At 37.5% G+C, this 22,849-nt stretch overlaps 1 protein-coding gene across 2 annotated transcripts in view; it reads left to right on the top strand.

Moving 5' to 3' along the window:
• Nucleotides 1–22,849, top strand: part of REC114 (REC114 meiotic recombination protein) — a 104,120-nt gene that overhangs the window by 18,408 nt on the left and 62,863 nt on the right. For both annotated transcript variants that reach the window (XM_034660699.1, XM_002919701.4), the window contains exon 2: nt 7,633–7,722. In XM_034660699.1, coding sequence (XP_034516590.1) covers nt 7,633–7,722 — 90 coding nt within the window. The remainder of the gene's footprint in view (nt 1–7,632; nt 7,723–22,849) is intronic.

Raw genomic sequence — 22,849 nt, 5'->3', positions numbered from 1 at the left:
AAGTTGTCCAGCTCCATTGTGAGTTCTTAGAGGCTGGAGACCAGTAGGAATTTTGGAATACACAGGCTGGTATTGCTCTTTTTCTTGGGGTTCCATCAGTTTCTACTGGTAGATTTCTTTCCCAAGAACTGGGACATTCCTATCTTTATCCTAGGGTTCTTTGCTCAGAGGAGGGCCTCCTTTCTCTTGGGGGTGGAGAAAATATGCCACCTCTTTTTATCTGGATCCTAAGACCTCAACCCATCCTTCTGGCCCATTTAGATGCTGATTTTTAGTAACTGCTCAAGGAGAGGTCATTGGTATTTGATTTGAACTTGGGAAGAGAAGACTGCAAGGATGCAAGCTACTGTTTTTTCTAACCTCCTTGGAAGTCTCTAATTAGACATTTTCAGAGTGTATGAGCATACTATAAAAATCTTTTGGATGAAGGATTGCAACAAATACCTGAAAAATAGTAAGTATTGAATTCCCAGTTATCTGGTTAACCCTCTAATGCCTTCAAGTCTTTGCTCAAGCCTTACCATCTCAGTATGCCTTCCCTGACCACCCTGTTTATATTGTAACTTTAATGCCCTGTCTTTATACTCCTGTCACCTTACCTTGCTTTATTGTTTCCCTACCTCCTGTACTTTCCTATATACAAGATAATTTACTTATTTATTATGTTTACTTTTTACTTATTTACTTATTATTATGTTAAATGATGTGCCCAGAGCATCGTACACCCAGAATGGATAAATTTGTAACACTCAACTCCCCTGAGTGATGACATTATTTTTATTAAATTTCCAGAAATGAAATTATTCATTTATTATGTAGATCGTAAACTCTTTTATTGAGCTTCATTATTATAATCATGGCAGTAAAATAAATAAGAAAATGGAAATACACACTATAGTACAAGGCAGGAAAAAAGCACAACTCTTTAGCCAATTGTTTTTACATCTAGTTAACTTCTGAACTTTGATTCTTTGCTTAGAGGCTGATATTTTATGTAATTAATCACCCACAAACTGACAAGTGATTAAAAAACCTAAATCTCCAATGGTACAATTTAGCCAACTGATGATAAAATTACTGTTTTATTCTCTTTTTTGTTCTTTAGTTTGGAACATTTAATAATTTTAAAATAATGTTAAAGGTCCTGCTCAAGTTTAGTAAAATATGTTGAGTGTGAACTAAAATTTACACTTAAACAAAAATGTTCTACCTTGTTGCTTGCACTCGTTTCATTGTTTAAAATTTTAAACACAAATGTAAATACCAAGAGGTCCTATAGAATGACAATATTAGAGTAACTCAAATCTGTTTGTCTTTACAATCCCTGTGCTATCACTGTTTACTTTGAATATAGTTTTAATGCAGAAGAATGTAGTATCACAGGATTGAAGTGAACTACGTCCTAAGAAAGGGTTGGAGACAAGAACTTTGCACTAAGCAAACTTGAAGTATGTCAAATCTTTGTGAGCTATTCTTGAAACAAATACATGTGGTTAAGTATGCATATATGTGGGCCAATGTTATAATTGGGAATTTCCCAAATGAATGTGTAAAAAACAAAGTTTATTAAAGAATAAATAATAAAAATCTGATAATTTGAAGCTTACAAATGTTTTATTCAAACTTAGCAGTAATGTTTAGAACTAAGACCAACAAAAGACTTTTTCAGGAAGGGGTAGTTTATCTGTGACATTGGTTAGAATTGTGGGCACATGGCGGTAGTAAAAATCAGATTGCTTGTTAGTCTGTTTGACTATTGTGTAAAAATTCTTGACAAAGCATTCCCTAATTGCCTGAACCAGGGTTGACTGCTCTCAACATCCCACCCTTAGAAGGCCACTAATTATGCTTGTTTACTGTAGTCTGTACTCTTACCCTGCATCCCATCCCACATTAGCTCCAGGAAGGCAGCTAATATTTTGTTCAATTATGTATCCCATCTAAAAAAATGCTTGGCATCTAGTAGGTGCTCAATAAATATTTGTTGAATAAACAAATAAATGAATGAAGTCAAGGTCAGGGACATTCCTTTCTACATTTTTTTCCTTTCCCAAATATTTATAAAAGAAATCACTATATAGTGGGTACTTTGTTAATATTAACTGACTGAAATGCTTGATATGTGGTGTCTTTAATCGCTACAAAGGAATTTAGAATTTTGATTATTGCTGCTGTAACAAAATGCCACAAACTTAGTGGCTTAAGACAACTCAAACTTGCTTATAGTTCTGGCAGTCAGAAGTCTGAACTAGGTCCTAACAGGGCTAAAATCAAGATGTCAGCAGGGCTGCATTCCTTCCGGAGGCTCTAGGGGAGAATGTTTCTTGCCTGTTCCATCCAGCCTTTAGAGGCTGCCTGAATTCCTTGCCTTTTAATACTACCTTCCATCTTCAAAGCAGTCACTTTCCCTTCTCTGATTCTTCTGCCTCCCTCTTTCCCTTGTAAGAACACTTATGATTATATTGGGCTCACCTGGATAATCCAGGATATTCACCCATCTCAAGATCCTTAACCTGAATTACCTCTGCAAAGTCCCCTTTGCCATGTAAAATATATTCACAGGTTCCAGGGATTAGAACATGGAAATCTTTGAGGGACCATTATTCTGCTTACCTGAGTATCTTACCAATACTAAATGTTCCTATCCATGAACAAAATATCTCTCTCCATATATTTATGTGTTCTTAAATTTCCGTCAATTTTCAGTGTGCGGATCTTTCACTTTGTCATATTTAACCCTAAGTATTTCATATTTGTGATGCTATTATAAATTTTGATGTTTTTAAAATTTCAACTTCTAATTGTTCTTTACAAGTTTGTACAAATTTAGTTTTCATTTACTGCTCTTGTATCCTGCAGTCTTTCTAAAATTCATTTATTCTGGGAAAATCAACTGGATTTTCTACATAAATGGTCATGTTGTCTGAATTAAGATGATTTTACCTTTCTTTCTTTTATTTATTTTTCTTGCCTGATTACAATGGTTAGAATCTCCAGGATAACGTTGAATAACTAACATCGTTGTCTTGTTCTTCATCTTAGAGAGAAAGCTTTCGGTCTTTCCTGCCAACTGTAGGTTTTTCATAGATGCCCTTCGTCAGCTTGAGGAGGTTCCTTCTATTACTGGTTTGCTGAGGCTTTGTTTTGTTTTGTTTTGTTTTTTTTACAAATTTTTGAAGATTTTATTTATTTATTTGACAGAGAGAGAGGCAGCCAGCGAGAGAAGGGACACAAGCAGGGGGAGTGGGAGAGGAAGAGGCAGGCTCCCAGCGTAGGAGCCCGACATGGGACTCGATCCCAGGACTCCGGGATCACGCCCTGGGCCGAAGGCAGACGCTTAAGGACTAAGCCACCCAGGCGCCCCTGCTGAGTTTTTAAATCAGGAATGGATGTTGGTTTTTATCAAATGCTTTTTCTATATTTTCTCATTATTGAGGTGATTATATGGTTTTTCTTTTTTAGTTTATTAACATGGTGAATTATATTCAGTTCAAAATACTTCCAAATTTTTCTTTTAATTTCTTATTTACCCATGGGTTATTTAGAAGTGTATTACTTAATTTCAAAATATTGGGTTTTTTTTTTTCAGAAATCTGTCTGTTACGATTTCTAATTTAATTTTAATTTTAAGAGAACATACTTAAACATTTACTAAGACTTGTTTTATGGCCCAAGATATGTCTATCTTGGTAAATATATGCTCTGTATATACTTGAGAAGAATGTGTATTTTGTTGATATTGGGTGAAACGTTCTATAAATGTTAATGAGGTTATGTTGGTTGATACTATCTACTATATATGTACTGATTTTCAATGTGCTTTTTCTATCAGTTATTGGGAGGGGGTATTGACATCTCTGACTATAATTGTGGATTTGTCTATTTCCTCCTATGGTTCTATCAATTATTGCTTTATGCATTTTTAAGCTCTGTCATTGGGGACATAAATGTTTAGGATAATTATGTCTCTTGATTAATCTACCCCTTTATCACTATGAAATGATCTTCTTCATACCTTTTGATACTCTTGCCTAATGTTAATATAGATACTCCAACGTTCTTTTGACTAATATTCGCATGGTATATATTTTTCCCACTCTTTTGTTTTTAACCTGTTCATATTTTTATATTTAAAATGCATTTCTTATAGACAGCATATAGTCACACCTTATCTTTTTGTCCTATTGTCAGATTGCCTTTTATTGGGGGTATTTAAGCCATTTACACTTAATGCAATCATTGATAGGGTTGGGCATAAGTCTATAATCTTACTGTTTGTTTTGTATTTAGCCCATCTGTTCTTTGTTCCCTATTTATTCTTATTTTGCCTTTCAGATTAAGTGAGTATTGTTTATAATCCCATTTATCAATTACCTTTTAAAGAAGATAGGTAAACAGATAACAAATAAATATAAAGTAACAAAAGTGGAAAGAACTATGGAGGAAAGCGAAGCTGGAAAAAGAAATAGGAGTGAGCTGGTTTGGGTAATGAGAGGAATTGGTGGCAGGTTTCAGTAGGATGGTCAGGAAAGGTGTTACCTGAAAAGATGACATTTAAGCAAAGACCTGAAGAAAATGAAGGACTGAGTTATGTGAATCTAAGAGAAAAGAATTTCAGATAAAACAGGATTATAAAAGCCCTGAGGTTTATCATCATGAATTTGCCTCGTGGGTTCAAGGAGCAATAAGGAGGCCATGTAGATGGAGCAGAGTATACAAGGGGGTGATGAGAGCAGAGGGGCAATGGAGGCTGGGTTGCAGAGTACTTGGCATGAGTTTCTGAATGAGATGCTGGGCTTTGAGCTGCAAGGCTTTGAGCTGGAAATGACATGACCTAACTTAGGTTTAAAAGGATCACTCTAGCTACTATATTAAGAATAAACTGTGTGGTGAGGGGGAGCAAGAACACAAAGGGAAAGCCAGTGAGGAGGTTATCATGATAATCCAACCAGAGATGATAACTTAGACCATACCTGTGAGAAATGGTTAGATTCTGAGTATTTTGAAGGTAGACATGAAGGATGTGCTGATGGATTGGATATGGGTATGAGGAAAGGAGAGGATTCAAGAATGATTCCAGCTGGCCTAAGGAAATAGAAGGATAGAAGCATATTCTCTGACGTGGAAACTATGGGAGTCATATGATAGGTGCTTTGTATTGGGAAAGGCAGTCTTGTGCATACAGCCTTTCAGCCCCTCTTGGCCACAACCGTAAGAATGCGCCTGAAGCCCAGAACACTTCCTTTACCAAGAGATAGTGTCCTCACAGCCTATGCTCCTTTGTTCTGCTTATGTATCACTTGTCACCTGGCCAGACCCATCACTGTATCTGTCCATTGTGGGAGGGAATGGGGTCCTTCTGCTATAGCACAAGATGGGGGAGCACAGGCCAACTGCTCTGTGTGGTTGCCAAGAGGGACCTGCTCGCTCCCATGCAGGGGCAACTGACCCCCACTACTGATGCCAGTCTTGTAAAGTGCTGTTCCATTCAGTGCTTGACTGTGTTGTGTTTTCCACAGTGATTCCAGTACCAAGCTGCAGTGGGCAGAAATGTTTGGATTTCTACTTCTGGTGATAGGCAACAGATTTCACTTGCTAGAGACTTTATAAATATTGAATGAATAAATGGATGAATGGGAAGGTTTGGACTTCAAGTTAGGGGCTGTTAATTTTGAAATGACTACTGGGCCTTTAAGTGGAGCTCATGAGTGGGCAATTAGATGTAGCAGTTTGGAGAGCAGGGAAATCTGCTGGGATTCTCATGGAAGTCATTAGTTACCACCTGAAAAAATTATAAAATAATTTGGAAAGAATTGGTGTCTCCATAGTGAGTGTTTCTAGCCAATAAAAGACATATATAAAAATGTTCATAACAGCATTGTTTGTGGTCAGCCTTAACTGGAAAACAATATTCATCAACAAAAGAATGAAATAGTAACTTGTGGTGTCATCATAGAATGGTATTCTGTAGTATTGAGAACGAATGAACTTAGGTTCGTGCAACAACACTGATGAAGCCAGACAGAAAATAACTCTCTCTGTATGATTCCATTCATACAAATAAAGCTAAACTATGGTGTTAGAAATAAGGCTGCCTTAGGGGGAGGAGGGAGCAGGTAGTGATTGGGAGACAGCACTAGGGTACCTTCTGGAAGGCTGGCACTGTTTTCTGTTTCTTCACCTGGGTGGTGATTATCATGAGTTTGTTTTATCATCATTCATTGAGTTGTGCATTTAAGTGTTGGATACTTTTTGGGATCTTTTTGGGATATATATTACATTTCTAAAAAAAAAACCCATAACTGTCATGTTAACATATTGCCTCCCAAAGAATTTGTTCACCAGGCTCCAGTTTTGAAAGCTGTGCTTGACTCCTAGCTATCCTTGTGATTTCAAGTGATCATGAAGCATTCACGATAATCCATTTAAACTGTGGTGGGAAGAATATCATACAAATAACCGAGCTCCTAATAACTGGAAAAGAGGCAGAGTAATAACCACTGAAGTGCAGGTTTAGCATACCTTCCTTGACATCTAAAATACCATTTGGTTTTTTTAAGTTTGGAATTTAAAGTGAATTAGAGAAAACTCAGTAGGAAATCTTAAGTTTAAATATAGCATTAAAGCTGTAAACCCCACATATGAAACTATGAAAACATTATTTCTCAGAAGAATGTAGTAACCTTATAAAGATATACTTGAGTTAGGTGTGTGTTCATTGTTTTGAGCTTTGAGCATTGAGGTGAATCCATAATTTCATTTTGTTATTTATACAAGGATGTTTACCTTTCAGTATATTAAAGCCACCTATAAATACAGGGTAGTCCCTTAAGACCCAAATCCTACTCTTCTATATCTATCAGTCATGTCCTCCTTGATATTTTGATTTCATTGCCTCAACTCCCTGCTGAAACTATAGGCCAAATATAACAAGATAAAATATAATGAGAGTAAATGCAAGGTCTTACATTTAGGTTCAGATAAAGAATGTGAAAGTATGATTTACCAACATAAGTGCTGAAGTTTCAGGAGGTTTTACTAATATGAGATCATTCTTCATATGGGACTACTCCCTTAAAAGATTAATGTGATTGTAGGTTATGTTATTGCAAGTAATGGGAAATAGACCACACCCAGCACATTATGGTCAGTTTGGGACACCATATTTTAAGAGTGACATTGACAAATTAAAGCTCATCCAAAGAAGAAAGCACCAGGTTTTGAGATGTAAAAATGGATTTATATGAGTGAAGAAACCAGGACTCCGAAGTCTCACAGCAACCCTGTAAGGCATTGTCCCCATTTTATAGAAAGGAAACAGGCTCCAAGATAATTGATGACTTATTAAAATGTTACTGAAAAGTGGTTAGCTCAGGGCCCACATCTCTTTATTTTTAAACTAGTATTCTTTTCATTTCAAAATATTTGTTTTAGTAATATTTTTTAAAAGCTGGCTGTTAGCCGCTATAGAGGAGAAACTTGAAACTATGAGTGAATGATTACAGATTAAATGGAAGGAAAGGGAACATTCTGAGTAGGAAGATCAGTGTGAGAAGATATTATACATTTCCTAGTATTACAGAAATGTAATATCTTATCCACATTTCTCTCACCCTATTTTTCTTTTTCAAGGTTTTTGACTCCAATGAAGAATCTGGGAATCTTGTTCTCACCATCGTCATATCAGGTCATTTCTTCATTTCCCAAGGACAGACGCTGCTGGTAAGTTTTATGCCTATAGTTTAATATGCAAATATATTTCTTTATCTTTGTTGCTTTATGTTAATTTTTGTACCCTCAAGCTTCTTCAGGGTCACAGAAATTCATCAGGTTCAACAAATTAAGCATTTATCAAATGTTCTGGAGCAGCGGGAAATACAAAACTATACTGAATATTGCCTGGCCGAAAGGGCTTTATGGTTCTGTTTTGGGAGTCAAAGTGGATCAAAGGATTGAGATTAACCAGTATTACAAAGGATTCTTAACTGGGAAAATTGGGTTGAGACAGGCTAAATTTATAGAGAAATGTGTGGAGGGTTTTTCAGAGAGGGTAAAGAACATAAGCAGAGGAATAGATTTGAGAAAGTAGCTAGAAGAAAACTTGAAGCGTGCTATTATTAACTTACATAGTCCTCTATAAAACTAATTTTATAAAGGTGCATTTGTTCTTTATTCTGAACATACATATTGTATGAAATTTTTGAAATGAAGAAGTAAATAAGGGAGAAAATAACATTTTGCTTGAAAGTTTAGGTTTGAATTGGTATTTACAAACAAAGTGAAAAAACAAGACAACTTCCAGTCAAAGAATTGTAAAAGAGAGAAGTGGAAGGGAAGAGTATTACATCATTTACTTGTGAATAATATTTATATAGACATAATAAATTCATACAGATATTTACTGAAAATCAGTGTTGGCATAATTTACTCACTTTACAGGTGTTTATTGAGCTATTATTATGTGCTAGGCATTGTTCCAGATGCTAGGAATATAGCAGTAAACAGCAAAGACATACATCCCTATCATTGTGGAATGTCATCATTCTGGTGGGGAAAACATCATGAGCAAATATGTCAAATAGAGTTAAAAGGTGTGAATTTTTGGTGAATCCCTTACACATTCTATTAGGATGGCAGCATCCCACAGTTGTACATTGCGATGACTCATCTCTCCACTTAACTTGGATTATAGCCTTATCCTTGAATGTGGAGTGACTTGCAAGGTCCTCTTTGTGTTCCTTGTGATTTTTAAAACTGCAGCAATGGTTATATCATTTTTGCTTTATTTACCACCGTTAGGGCTTCTATTAGTTGCAGAAGATAATTTGCCTTCTTCAGCTTCGAATGAAGAATATTCCAGATCGTGGACTGGGGGATGCCTAGCCCACAGCTAGTTCTTTGTCAATATTGTGAGTCTTTGCTGAATGATGACATTAAGGCAGTTTGGCTTCCTTAGACATAGGGGGCTACCCTGTGCTTTGTCTGCTCCATCCGTTTGTACCCGTGGTAATCATTGTTAGAAACTGATTCAGGTTTCTTTGTATCATATGTGAAATGATTTTTGCAATGTAGTTACAAAACTAAGTTTATCAAATTCCAGAGACCCATTACTGAGAAATACAATGGTAACTCTACAATTTGTTGCATGTTGCGTATACATATATACCTTATGTATTGGATAATACATTTTTTAAAAAATTCTAAGTAGGGTCCACACCCAATATGGGGCTTAAACTCATGACCTTGAGATCAAGAGTCCTGTGCTGTACTGACTGAGCCAGCAAGGTGCCCCTATTGGGTAATACTTTTAAAAAATCTTTATTAAAACTCAGTTTTATTGAAGTATAATTTACATAAAATCACTGATTTTCAGTGTTCAATTTGATGTGTTTTTGTTTTTGAGTGAGAGCGTGCACACATGCATGTGAGCAGGGAGGGGAAGAGGCAGAGGGAGAGAGAGAATCTTAAGCAGGCTCCACGACCAGTATGGAGTCTGATGCAGGGCTCAGTCTCACAATCCTGAGGTCATGACCTGAGCCAGAATCAAGAGTTGGACGCTTAACCAACTGAGCTACCCAGGCGCCCCTGCTGTGTTTTGATAAATGAATGTAGTCATGTAACCATCACTACAATCATGATGTAGAACATTCCAATTAACCCCAAAAGTTTCCTTGTACCCCTTCGTAGTCAGTCCCCGCTGCCTACCCTCAGGTCTGCTTTCTCTTGCCATTGTTTTCCTTTTCTAAAATTTCATGTAAGTGAAATCCTATCATATGTAGTCTTTTGTGTCTGGCTTTTCCACTTAGCATAATGTGTTTGCATTCATCCATATTGTTCATTCCTTTTTGTTACTGAATAGTATTCACTTGTCTATGTAAACTGCATTAGCTTATCCATTCACCTTTTGATAGCCGTTTGGGTTGTTTCCTTTTTTTTTTTTTTGGTTACTATGAATGATGCTGGTATAACCATTTGTATACAAACCTTTGTATGAATGTATGTTTTCATTTTTCTTTGATAAATTCCCAAGAGAGGAACTGTCACTGGGTCATATGGTACATCTCTGTTTATAAGAAACTACCCAGCTGGTTTTCAAAGTGGCATTCCCGCAGTGTATGGATGTTGCTGTTGTTCCATGCCCTTACCAACACTTGGTATTGTCAGTCTTCTTCTTCTTCTTCTTCTTTTTTTTTAAGATTTTATTTATTTATTTGACAGAGAGAGAGAGACAGCGAGAGAGGGAACACAAGCAGGGGGAGTGGGAGAGGGAGAAGCAGGCTTACCACTTCTTAAGTTTAACTGTTTTAATGGGTGTCTAATGGCATCTCATGGTAGCTTTGATTTGCATTCCCACAGCGACTAATGACATTGAACAACTTTTTGTGTGTTGACAGGTGTACCTTGTAGATATTGCAGGTTAAGTACTAACCCATATAATAAAATGACTATCACAATGTGGTGAATCAAATGCATTTTGGTTCTTAGTGTATATACAAGTTAGGTTTACACTACAGTATAGTCTATCAAGTGTGCCATAGCGTTTTGTTTAAAAAAAAACAACAACAGAGTATGTACCTTAATTAAGAAATATTCTGTGGCTGAAAGATGCTAACCACCATCTGAGTTTTCAGCCAAGTCATAATCTTTTTGCTGGTGGGGGGTCTTGCCTCAATGATGCTGGCTGCTGACAGATCTGGGTGGTAATTGCTGAAGCTTGGGGGTGGCTATGGCAATTTCTTAAAATAAGACGGCAGTGAATTTCGCTGCATTGATGAACTCTTCCTATTACCAACAACTTCTCTGCAGCATGCGATGCTGTTTGACAGCATTTTCTCCACAGTAGAACTCCTTTCAGAATTGGATCTTCTCAACCCTGCCGCTGCTCTATCAGCTAAGCGTATGTCACATTCTAAATCCTTTGTTGTCACTTCCACAGTCTGCACAGCATCTTCACCGGGAGTAGTTTCCATCTCAAGAAACCACCTTCTTTGCTCACCCATCAGAAGCAACTCCTCATCCGTCAAAGTTTTATCATGAGATTGCCGCAATTCGCTCCCATCTTCAGGCTCCACTTCTAATTCTAGTTCTCTTCTTAGTTCCACCACATCTGGAGTTTCTTTCTCCACTCAAGTCTGGAACCCCACAGAGTCCTCCATGTGGACTGGAATCCACTTCTTCCAAACTCCTGTTGATATTGATCTTTTGACCTCTTCCCTTCAATCAGAAATGTTCTGAATGTATCCAGAATGGTTAATTCTATACAGAAGGTTTCGGTTTACTTTGTCCAGATCCATCAGAAGAATCTCTAAGGCAGCTATAGCCTTATGAAATGTATTTCTTAAAACTTGAAACTCAAAGTGACTCCTTGATCCATGTGCTGCAGAACAGCTGCTGTGTTAGCAGGCATGAAAACAACATTGGTCTCGTACACCTCCGTCAGAGCTCTTGGGTGACCAGATGCATTGTCAATGAGCAGTAATATTTCGAAAGGAGTCTCTCTGAGCAGTACATCTCAATAGTGGGCTTAAAATATTTAGTAAACCGTGCTGTAAAAAGATGTGCTATCATCCAGACTTTGTTGTTCCATTTCTAGAACACAGGCAAAGTAGCTTTACCATAATTCTGAAGGACCCGAGGAGTTTTGGAATGGTAAATGAGCATTGACTTCAGCTTCAAGTCACCAGCTGCATTAGCCCCGAATAGGAGAGCCAGCCTGTCCTTTGAAGCTTTGAGGCCAGGCATTGACTTCTCCTCACCAGCTAAGAAAGCCTGACATGGCATCTTCTCCTAATATTAGGCTGTTGCATCTACACTGAAAATCTGGTGTTTAGTGTAGCTACCTTCACTGTTATCTGCTTCGTGGTCATGTAGTGTAACGGCCGCTTCACCTTGCACTTTCATGTTATGGAGACGGCTTCTTCCCTGACACCTCCTGAACCAACCTGTGCTGGCTTCAGACTTTCCTTCTGCAGCTTCCTCCCCTCTCTCAGCCTTCCCAGAATTGGAGAGAGTTGGGGCCTTGCTCTGGATTAGACTTTGGCTTAAGGGAATGTCGTGGCTGGTTTGATATTCTGTCCAGACTGCTAAAACTGTCTCCATATCAGCAAGAAGTCTGTTTTGCTTTCTTATCATGCGTGATTTCATTGGAGTAGCACTGTTAATTTCTTTCAAGAACTTTTCCTTTGTAGTCACAACCTGGCTGACTTGTTTGGTGCAAGAGGCCCAGCTTTCAGCCTATCCTAGCTTTCAATATGCCTTCCTCATTAAGCTTAATCAGTTCTAGCTTTTGATTCAAAGTGAGAGACATGTGATCTTTCTTTCACTTGAACACTTAGAGGCCATTTCTTTTCTTCTTTTTAAGATTTTATTTATTTATTTGTCAGAGAGAGAGCGAGAGCGCATAAGCAGGGAGAGCAGCAGGCAGAGGCAGAGGGAGAAGCAGGCTCCCCACTGAACAAGTAGCCTGATGTGGGGCTCAGTTCCAGGACCCTGGGATCATGACCTGACCCAAAGGCAAATGCTTAACCGACTGAGCCACCCAGGCATCCCTAGAGGCCATTTCAGTTGTGGGGTTATTACTTGGCCTATTTCAATATTGTATCTCAGGGAATAGGGAGGCCCAAGGAGAGGGAGAGAGTTGGGGGAATGGCTGGTCAGCAGAGCAGTCAGATCACACAAGATTTATTAGTTTGCTGTCTTAGATGGGTGTGGCTCATGACTCCCAAAACAATTACAATAGTAATATCAAAGATCACTGATCACAGATCACCCTAACAAATACAGTAATAATGAAATAATTTGAGATATAGTGAGAATTACCAAAACGTGATACAAAGACATGAAATGAGCAAATGCTGTTAGAAAAATGGCACTGGGGCGCCTGGGTGGCACAGCGGTTAAACGTCTGCCTTCGGCTCAGGGCGTGATCCCGGCGTTATAGGATCGAGCCCCACATCAGGCTCCTCCGCTATGAGCCTGCTTCTTCCTCTCCCACTCGCCCTGCTTGTGTTCCCTCTTTCGCTGGCTGTCTCTATCTCTGTCAAATAAATAAATAAAATCTTTAAAAAAAAAAAAAGAAAAATGGCACCAATCGATTTGCTTTGCACAGGCTTGCCACAAACCCATTTGTAAAAACATAGTATATGAGAAGCACAAAAGCTAAGTATTGCACAAAACAAAGTGCAACAAAATGACGTGTTCTTGTGTTTTCCTATATTTGCTGTTTCAATGTGATTGCTTTGACTCTGTAAATCATTTGGGGAAAAATTGACATCTTAATGTTGAGTCTTCTGATCTGTGAACATGTTATAATTATTTATATCTATCATTCCATTTGCTTATATACTTTTCCTTGCAGTGTTTTGAAGTTTTCACAATAGATCTTGCACATATTTAACTAAACTTATCCACAAATACTTCATAGTTCTTACGATATTATAAATAGAATTTTATAAATTTCAGTGCCTAATAGTTTGTTGCTGGTGTGTAGAAACACAGCTGACTTTTTTTCACATTGACCTTGTATGCTGTGGTGTTGCTACACTCATTATTTCTATAGTCTTTATAGATGTTTTTATAGAATTTTCCATATAAATGGTCTGTTGTCTGTGAATACAGTTTCACATTCTTTTCAATCTATCTACTCTCCCCTGCTTCCCTTCCTTCTTTTCCTGCAGATGACACTAGCTAGGACATCCTATACCATGTTGAATAGAAATGGTGAGAGTTGATATCTTTGCCTGATCCTGATCTTAGGCAAAAGCAATCTATTCACCAGTAAGTATAATGTTAGCACTGAGGTTTTTGTAGATACCCTTTACAAGACTGAGGAAGTTCCCTTTTATTCTAGTTTGATGAGAACTTTAGTCATGAATAGGAGTTGAATTTTGTTGAATGCTTTTTCTGCATCTATTGAGATGAATTTCCTTTTTTTTTTTAGTTCTGTTGATGTAATACATTTTTAAAGATATTCAGTTCTTATTGAATCTACCTTTATTGCAGGAGTATTTTTTTTTAAAGATTTTATTTATTTATTTAACAGAGATAGAGACAGCCAGCGAGAGAGGGAACACAAGCAGGGGGAGTGGGAGAGGAAGAAGCAGGCTCATAGCAGAAGAGCCTGATGCGGGGCTCGATCCCATAACGCCGGGATCACGCCCTGAGCCGAAGGCAGACGCTTAACCGCTGTGCCACCCAGGCGCCCCAGGAGTATTTATTTTTTAAAACAATGTACATGTGATTAAAAGTGATTAAAAGTAAGAATGCATATTAAAAAATGTACCCCCTAAATTAAAGAACAATTTTTGTCAGTTCATACAATTTATTCACAATATTTTCTAGGTTCCACAAGAATCAACATACAGAAGAGTAAACACATTTGGAATTATAACACATTTTAGTTGCAATTTAATGTTGGTATTACATTTACACACCCTCCCCCCTCATGCTAATCTGGGTTGTGGTGTATTTTTAGAATTTTTCCCATAAAAGGTAGGGACATGACAGCTATGGAAAGTTTTAGCCACTTCCGTTTTAGTAAGAGAATCCAATTGTTGGCATGGATTAAAATGTGCTATATTTGTACTATCAAATCTTTGTGGAAGCTGCACAAACCCCTAAAAAAAAGTCATTTATTTCAGAGAAACTGATGACTAGGGCCCAGCAACAGTTCCCTCTGTGATATGTTTTCGTAGAAATCCAAACAGATCAACAAGGCTTTGGGCTTCTTGCTTGGACCTGGCAGCTATTTAAACATAATTTCTCTAAACTTCATAGTTCTCTGATTGTCACCTCCTATTGAGGCCCATGGGACTTAATGTTTCAGATTAAACTTAGCTTGGTGTCCAGTTACACCATGGGTTTCCGTTTTGCTTGTTCAGTTATCACCTGCCCTCGTGTAATGATGTCACTGCTGGAGGGCTCCATTCACACCCACCACTGGGCTGTTGTCTTGTTATTTCTTACAGAGGGTTAGTATGGCAAGAAGGCGGGAAGCCCTTTGCTCCATCCTCAGTCTACCTTGGACTTGAGTTCAACTGGTTTCCTTTTTCTGGTCTTGGCATTTTAAACAGATTCTCCCTTGCCTATTTTGGGCTTTTAAATTTTGTTTTTAATATGGTAAAATGAGTTTAGAAGCATTCCCTCTTCTTCTGTTTTTTTGGGTTTCTTTTGAAGAGTTTGAGAAGGATTGGTAGTAATTCTTCTTTGAATGTTTGGTAGAATTCACCAGTGAAACTGACTGCTCCTGGACTTTCCCCTTTGGGGAGGTTTTGATTATTGATTCAGTCTCTTTACTAGTGGTTGATCTGTTCAGATTTTCTCTTTCTTCATGATTCAGTCTTGGTAGGTTGTATGTTTCTAAGAATTTATCCATTTCTTCTAGGTTGTCAAATTTGGTGGCATATAATTGTTCATAGTAGGCTCGTGATTCTTTGTATTTCTCTGGTATCAGTCATTACGTCTCCTCTTTTATTTCTGATTTTATTTATTTGAGTCCTCTCTTTTCTCTTGGTGAGTCTAGCTAAATTTTTGTCAATTTTGTATATCTTTTCAAAGAACCAGCTCTTAGTTTCATTGATCTTTTCTGTTATTTTACCCTCTGTTTCTCTTTTCTATTATAGTAGCCATCATAATGGTTGTGAGGTTGTATTTCAATGTGGTTTGATTTGCATTCAGTGATTATTAGTGATGTTGAACATCTTTTCATGTGCTTTTTGGCAATTTGTGTATTTTCTTAGAAAAATACCTGTTCAAGTCTTTGCATATTTTCTGATTGGGTTTTCTTGTTGTTGTTGAGTTGTAGGTTTGAGAGCTTGTTGTTGTTGTTATTGAAGTATAATCTCTCTCCAAACATTTCACACACACACACACACACATACACACACACGGCAGCTGATGAATGCAGCTTCTTTTTTACTAGGTCTCATGTGATTTCCTTTTTCTCCCTTGTTTCTTCTTTCAGCGTAAGTACAGGCTCATATAGACTGAGCACTGTGAGCCCTTTTTAGAGTGGGGACATGGCTGAATGGCTTTTGTGGGGCACAGCGTTCTGTGCCTTGCTGTACCCTCACCCAGTCACCTTAAGTGTAAGATTGCTCCTGCCTCTGCTCAGCCCTACTTGGCTCCTCCCCTCCTGGTGCCCGAGCTCCTGATCAGAGTGCATTTATTCTTCGCTGAGACGTCATCTGTTTTCTCTTTCTCAAACCCTTTTTTAAAAGTGTAGAATTCATAACTCCTTTTGAGATATTATCTCTAAAGTTAAAAACATATTCTACATATAATTACAAATGTATAAAAATCCATCTTTTATCAGCAACTCCCTTCTCAAGCTAGAAGTTGCAGAAACCAAAATGCTAAAGATATCCAAATGGGGGAAATTATTTCCTAAGACTTTAGCCTCTCCTTTTTATCTCACTTGGTCCTGATCCAGCACGAGTGTCTTCACCTAAATCAAACTATGTCTGAAACCCAGGAGCTAAATGGTCTTAAGACCATTTTAATTCTGTCTTCTTGGGAAGCATGGGTCATCCTGGACATGATGGAGTTTGTTTTATTTTGTTTTCCTTTTAACTTTTCATGCCCAACCCAAATATTCTTCAAAAAGAAATTGTCTTACTGTTTACCAGTGGAAATGTTATATTCCTATTTAAGTGAACTCTGGAAACTTCAAACACTAACTTTAACCCAGTTAATTTTTAAAATGTTTGTTCAAATCATGGTCTCAGCTTAAAAATCTTCTGGGAGGAAAGACTTAGCACAGAGTTTTAAAATCAAGTTATTCACACAGTTAAATTCTTTAAATTAGAACCAGTCTCTTCTTTGGCCACCTTTTCAAGAAGGAACAAGGAAGACACAGCTCTTCATAACCTTATTATCACCCCCTTCCCATTTAAAACCATCGGATCAATTATATCACTTTTTTGCTCTTTTTTCTCCCCTCCAGAGAGAACTGGGTTAGCAAGAGTTAAAGCATTTCGCTGCTCTATTTTTATACTTTCCCACATCTAAATAAACTTCGGCGCCTATGCAGTACTGGCCTGAAAAGTTGCTGACTACCCATCTAAGAGGCATGTGAAGGGCGTCCTCCACCATACCTCCCCTATCTCCCTGTGCTGCCTTTGGGAACCTGTGACCATCCCCACCTTCATTAGTGAGACATCCGTGACTTACGCATTGGACTCGCTTGCCTTTCATCTCTTAAATTATCCATTGGGCTCAACTTGTCAGTAAGTAAGAGAACAGTCTGTGAACTCCACTCTTATGACTACTCCAGAAAAAACAACTCACACAGCTGCTGCAATTTCTGTCATCTCCTCCCAGACTTCCTCAGACAGCATTCCCTCACTTGCCTTCCCAACACGCCTTCCAGTTCCAAACTCGCTTAACAAGGGTGATGGTGTGTCTGTGCCAATCTCACTTCTGATGCCAACGGATGCATTTCAGGTGGGTGGAAGGAGAACGCACACTCATACACAGTGGAGTTACAGTTCCTTGCTTAATTGGCAATGGGAATAGAATCTTACAGAAGTGAGGTGACCACACATGACTGCAGTAGATACAGTGAATCTCAGCAAAATCTCCTCTCTCTTGTCTGATGACACTGGTTTTTGCCAGGCTCTAGGAAAACTCACTTTTTGCTAAGCCACAGCCTTTTATATGTGAGACTTAATGTTACCATCCCAGAAAAATGTATCAGCTTCTGATTAAGGGAATGTTAACAAGCATTGGATTCACATCTGCATCTTTTCTAAGATTGAAAGCTGTCATTGCTCAGGTGTTTCTGCAAGCTTTTCAGCATTCTGGAAATCCATAGTGTCTTTCACATTTTCTGTTGGGATACTGGGGTTTTGTTGTTGGTATTATTGGCATTATCTTTCTAGAGTAAAAATATTAAATCTTTGAATGCATATTGAAATCCTTTTTTTCTTGATTTGTCATCGGCTTTTTTGAAAATAATTTTAATTGGAGTATAACTTACAATAAAATGTACTCATTGAGTTCATGGAGTTTTGATAAATGTATACAACTGTATAAAGCACCATCAGAAGCATGATATGGAACTTTTCTTTTTTTTTTTTTTAAAGATTTTATTTTTATTTATTCGACAGAGAGAGAGACAGCCAGCGAGAGAGGGAACACAAGCAGGGGGAGTGGGAGATGAAGAAGCAGGCTCATAGCAGAAGAGCCTGATGTGGGGCTCGATCCCATAACGCCGGGATTACGCCCTGAGCTGAAGGCAGAGGCTTAACCGCTGTGCCACCCAGGCGCCCCGATATGGAACTTTTCTATTCTCATTCCTGAATGACTAACAAAGCATATATATTTATTGTCCAGCTTAAGAAACAGAACATTTTGGGATGCCTGGCTGGCACAGTCAGGAGAGCACATGACTCTTGATCTTGGGGTTGTGAGTTCCAGCCCCATGTTGGATGTAGAGATTAGTTTAAATAAATAAATATATGAATGAATGAATGAATGAATGAATAAATAAATAGGGGTGTCTGGGTGGCTCATTCGGTTAAGTGTCTGCCTTCGGCACGAGTCGTGATCCTGGGGTCCTGCGGTCAGGTCCCTCATGGGACTCCCTGCTCGGCGGGGAGTTTGCTTCTCCCTCTGCCTCTCCCTCCTGCCTGCTCATGCTCTCTCTCTCAAATAAATAAATAAAATCTTTTAAAAAAATAAATTTTTTTTAAAAAAGGAAACAACATTTTCAAAGTATAATTCACATATATATACTATATTAGTTTAGGTGTACAGTAAAATGATTCAATATTTGTATACATTATGAAATAATCCCCAAATTAGTCTAGTTGACATCCATCACCATGCATAATTACAAAGATTTTTTTCTCTTGTGATAAGAACTTTTACGATCTACTCTTTTAGCAACTTTCAAAAATGCAATACAGTATTATTAACTATAGTCCCCATGTGTACATTACATCCCCAAGACTTATTTTACAACTGAAAATTTGTGCCTAAGAAATAGAACATTTTGAACTCCCCAGAACCTCTCGTGTTCCTCTCTAGTCACTATTATATATCACCACCCTCCTGAAAGCTAACCATCATTCTGACTCCTAACAGTATAGATTAGTTTTGCTTGTTTTTACACTTTATATAAAATGAATAAATACAAGACTCTTCTATGCCTGGCTTCTTTCACTCATTATTATATTTATGAGACTTGTCCATATTGTGTGAAATTACAGATTACCCGTTCTTCTTTTGTGAATATATCACAGTTTCCTTATCCATTGTATTATTGATGGGTATTTGGGTAATTTCCAATTTTTAGCTATTAGAAATAGTGCTGCTGTGCACATTCTAGTACATATTTTTCAGTGAACGCTGTAGTTTTGTATGTATTTTTGTTGGGCATATAGGTAGGAGTGGAATGAGTGAGCTATAGGACGGCATTTCTCAAACATAAATGTGCCTATGGTAATAACCTTGGCTCTTAGTAAATTGCTGATTGTGAATCAGCAGGTTTTGGATGTGGTCTGGGATTTTATGTTTTTAACAAACTCCTAGGTTTGCTGTTGCAACTAATGATGCTATGCTACTAATCCTGGACATACTCCGAGGGATGTGCCTATGTCCAGCTTTGGTAGATATTGCCAAAGAGTTTTCCAGAGTGATTATGCCCAATTTGTACTCTCATTAATAATGTATGAGAGTGCTCCACATTCTTGACAATGCTTGGTATTTTCTCTTTATTTTGGCAGTTTTGGTAGGTGCGTAGTGATGTCTCATTGTGGTTTTAATTTCTATTTTTCTTTTTTTTTTTTTAAGATTTTATTCATTTATTTGTCAGAGGGAGAGAGCAAAGCAGGGGGAGTGGCAAGCAGAGGGAGAAACAGGCTTCCCACTGAACGGGCAGCCCGACATGGTCCTCGATCCCAGAGTCCCGGGACCATAACCCAAGCAGAAGGCAGACACCCAACCAACTGAGCCACCCAGGCGCCCCTCTATTTTTCTACTTACTAATGAAATTGTGTACTTTTCCTTATATTTATTGGTGATCTGGGTATCCTCTTTTGTGAATTGTATGTTAAAATCTCATTTTTCTCCTGGGTTATCATTGATGTTGTTTTTCCTTATGCTATTACACTTCTTATTCTATTACATCTCTTAGTCTTCTTATTCTTTTCTTAATTTTTCTTTTTTTCTTTGAGCTCCCTACTTATTTATACCTTTCTCATAGCCAGACTTCAGTCTGTTATACAATATCTGATCTGTCATCTCGGTTTCAAGAGCCTGTTTTTAAAAAAATTTTATTAAATTTCATACAAAGCAATTTTAATTAAAATTTACTTGTGTTTACAGGATTTTTTCAAAACTATATGCCCTTTTCTGTATCTTGAGTGTTGTATTTTTCCTTTTTCTTTTTTGCTGCAGAATGGTTTCATAGGCCCAGTACATTTTTTTTTGTCCTCCACCATCTATTCCCCCCTTCCCATTCTTTTTCTTCTCTTCTTCCTCTTCTTCCTCCCTTTCCTCTGTCTCCTCCTTTTTTCTATTTTATTCATCCTTATGCTTGGAGAAGTCTCATCTAGGGCCTGTGGGTGGATTCATTTGCAATAACCTCACTCTCCTTGGATACTAATAGATTTTCCTTTCACATATTACAGAAGTGACCTGGTTGATAGAAATTTACATTTCTGTTCATCTACCCAGAAGCCTGAGAGGAGTGGATTGGGAGCCTGTCCTCACAGGAAGTGATGTCTCTGTCTAATTTCTTCTACGGGGAATGAGACTCATTCAGAAGCTATGAGGCTAGCTTTTGCTAGCCACAAGGCCAGTTATATACTATGGTTATTCATCCACCTTCCTACTATATCTGCCCACTGTTTCTCGGTGAAATTGCTAGATTTCCTAGACCATCATTTAGTATATTTCAGTGCATATCCTGGGGTACAGTTGTTTCCCGTGCTCTTGATTGGTAGTGGTTAAGCATATTTCACATGAAAGGTTTCTTATTTTTTCCTATGGTGTACCCTTTCCCTAGCTCTTGCCCTTCTTATTAATGCTATTTTTGCCAGTATCTCCTCTGCTTTCTCTCCAGCTCACATCACTCCTTTCTCCAGAAGATAAATCGCTAGCTGACTCTTGACATCTTTCTTCCATCCCAGATTTATCTTCCCATGTCTTTCAGAAAGTCTTCAACAGTTTTGTCATAGGAATGGCATCCATTCCTAGTTTCTAGCATTAGTGTAGTTGTCTCTTATTTTAGATTTGTTTTGGCGTTTTAATTGTGACGGGATGAAGGTGTTGAGTTTAACGCCTCTATTCAAGATGTTATCATACCTGGAAGTATAAGAACCTTTTAGATAATTTTTTATTTTTTCCCACTAAAGTACCTTTTTCCACCAAAATGTACCTTTTCTCACCATAGAGTAACAAACATAGAGCTGAAGTCTTGCAATTTTCTGTGAAGTTTGGTTTTTCATGGTAACTCAGATGAGGTTATATTAGCAAATTGGGTGATCATCTTTCAGTGGACTGGGATATACAAAATATAAATCAAGAATATTTCTGTACCCAAAAGTACTTCATAGACTCTAGTGGATCAGACAAATGAGGCACTCTAAATGGATGATCTTTGACCTAAGCCTGTGCTACTTTGTTATACGAAGTGTTTTGTGATGAGCGAGTGTATATATCTAGCTTTACTGATAAGGTAATGGCTCTGATAGGGAATTTAAGGGCTTATCTAGCCTTCTTTGCTTTTAGAACTATAATTATACTTTTGTTCTGTTGCACTTCAGTGGGGCCTTTCTGTGTATTTCTTGTCCTTTCTTTAGGGACTAATTCTTGACAATAATTTGTAGAAAAGTTTCTATTTTGTATTCAGTATGAAAAATCTTAAGCATGTGAAGCCCTGGTACTGATCGTTTCCTTTCTTCTATCTTTTTTCTCGAAAGTGAGTCATAACTTTGGAATGATGCTTTTGAAAAGAGAGCAGCTACTCACAAAGAGTAACTTGACGCTAGAAAACCAAACCCCCCTTCATTTCCAGACATCTTGCAGTCAAATATATTTGCCCGATTTTGTAGATTGCGTCTTTATTTTTAAAGCTCCCATTTAATTTATCAAACCTCTAGTTTGGAAGAAAAAAAAATGCCTCTTTGGGGCTGAATTCTGATTGGTTCTTATTTCATATATTGAAAGTTATCTCACCAGTTATCTGTGATGTGTTTTATCATCAATGTCATGACTCAAAAAAAAAACATTGTGAATACCATAGTCTTAAAATTTTTTACAGTGCAAATATGTATAAAACAAAGTTGTCATCTCTTCCTATATTTGACTGCAAAAAATTAATTCTTGGTTTAATTTACATTCTTCTTTACTGTCTTGTCAAATGACATGGCATGAGTTCAGTCACATGGTACTCAACCAGGCTTCTAGATTCCTTCTCTGGTTAGGAGGTTATAGAATTTAGAGTCTGAAAACACATCGTTGGTATAAGATTTTTTTCCCCCTGCAGTATTCAAGCCTACATGGGTTTCGATTGGATCAGCTTTACTTTGGTTGTTTAAAATAGTAAATCTTTTACTATTATTGGAGAAAAGTCATTTTTTTTTGTATCACTAATCATTAACAAAGAGGAAATGAGCAGATTTTACCTTCACTGTTACTACTTAAACTCTTCTTTTTAAAACTTTAAAGTAGTTTAATACTTGCGAATGTTTAGTTCTTCAGTGGAGCTTACCGAGGAGACAATATTTATACACTTGAAACAAAGAAAGTGCAATTCCAAGTGATGTGGTCTAGATTATAAGCACCAGCATCATAATTTTTTTAAAACTTGTTATTTGGAAATAATTTCGGACTTAACCAAAAA

Source organism: Ailuropoda melanoleuca, chromosome 5 (assembly GCF_002007445.2).
Source record: "Ailuropoda melanoleuca isolate Jingjing chromosome 5, ASM200744v2, whole genome shotgun sequence".
Taxonomy (NCBI): Eukaryota; Metazoa; Chordata; class Mammalia; order Carnivora; family Ursidae; genus Ailuropoda; species Ailuropoda melanoleuca.
This window is presented reverse-complemented; position numbering and strand designations above follow the sequence as displayed.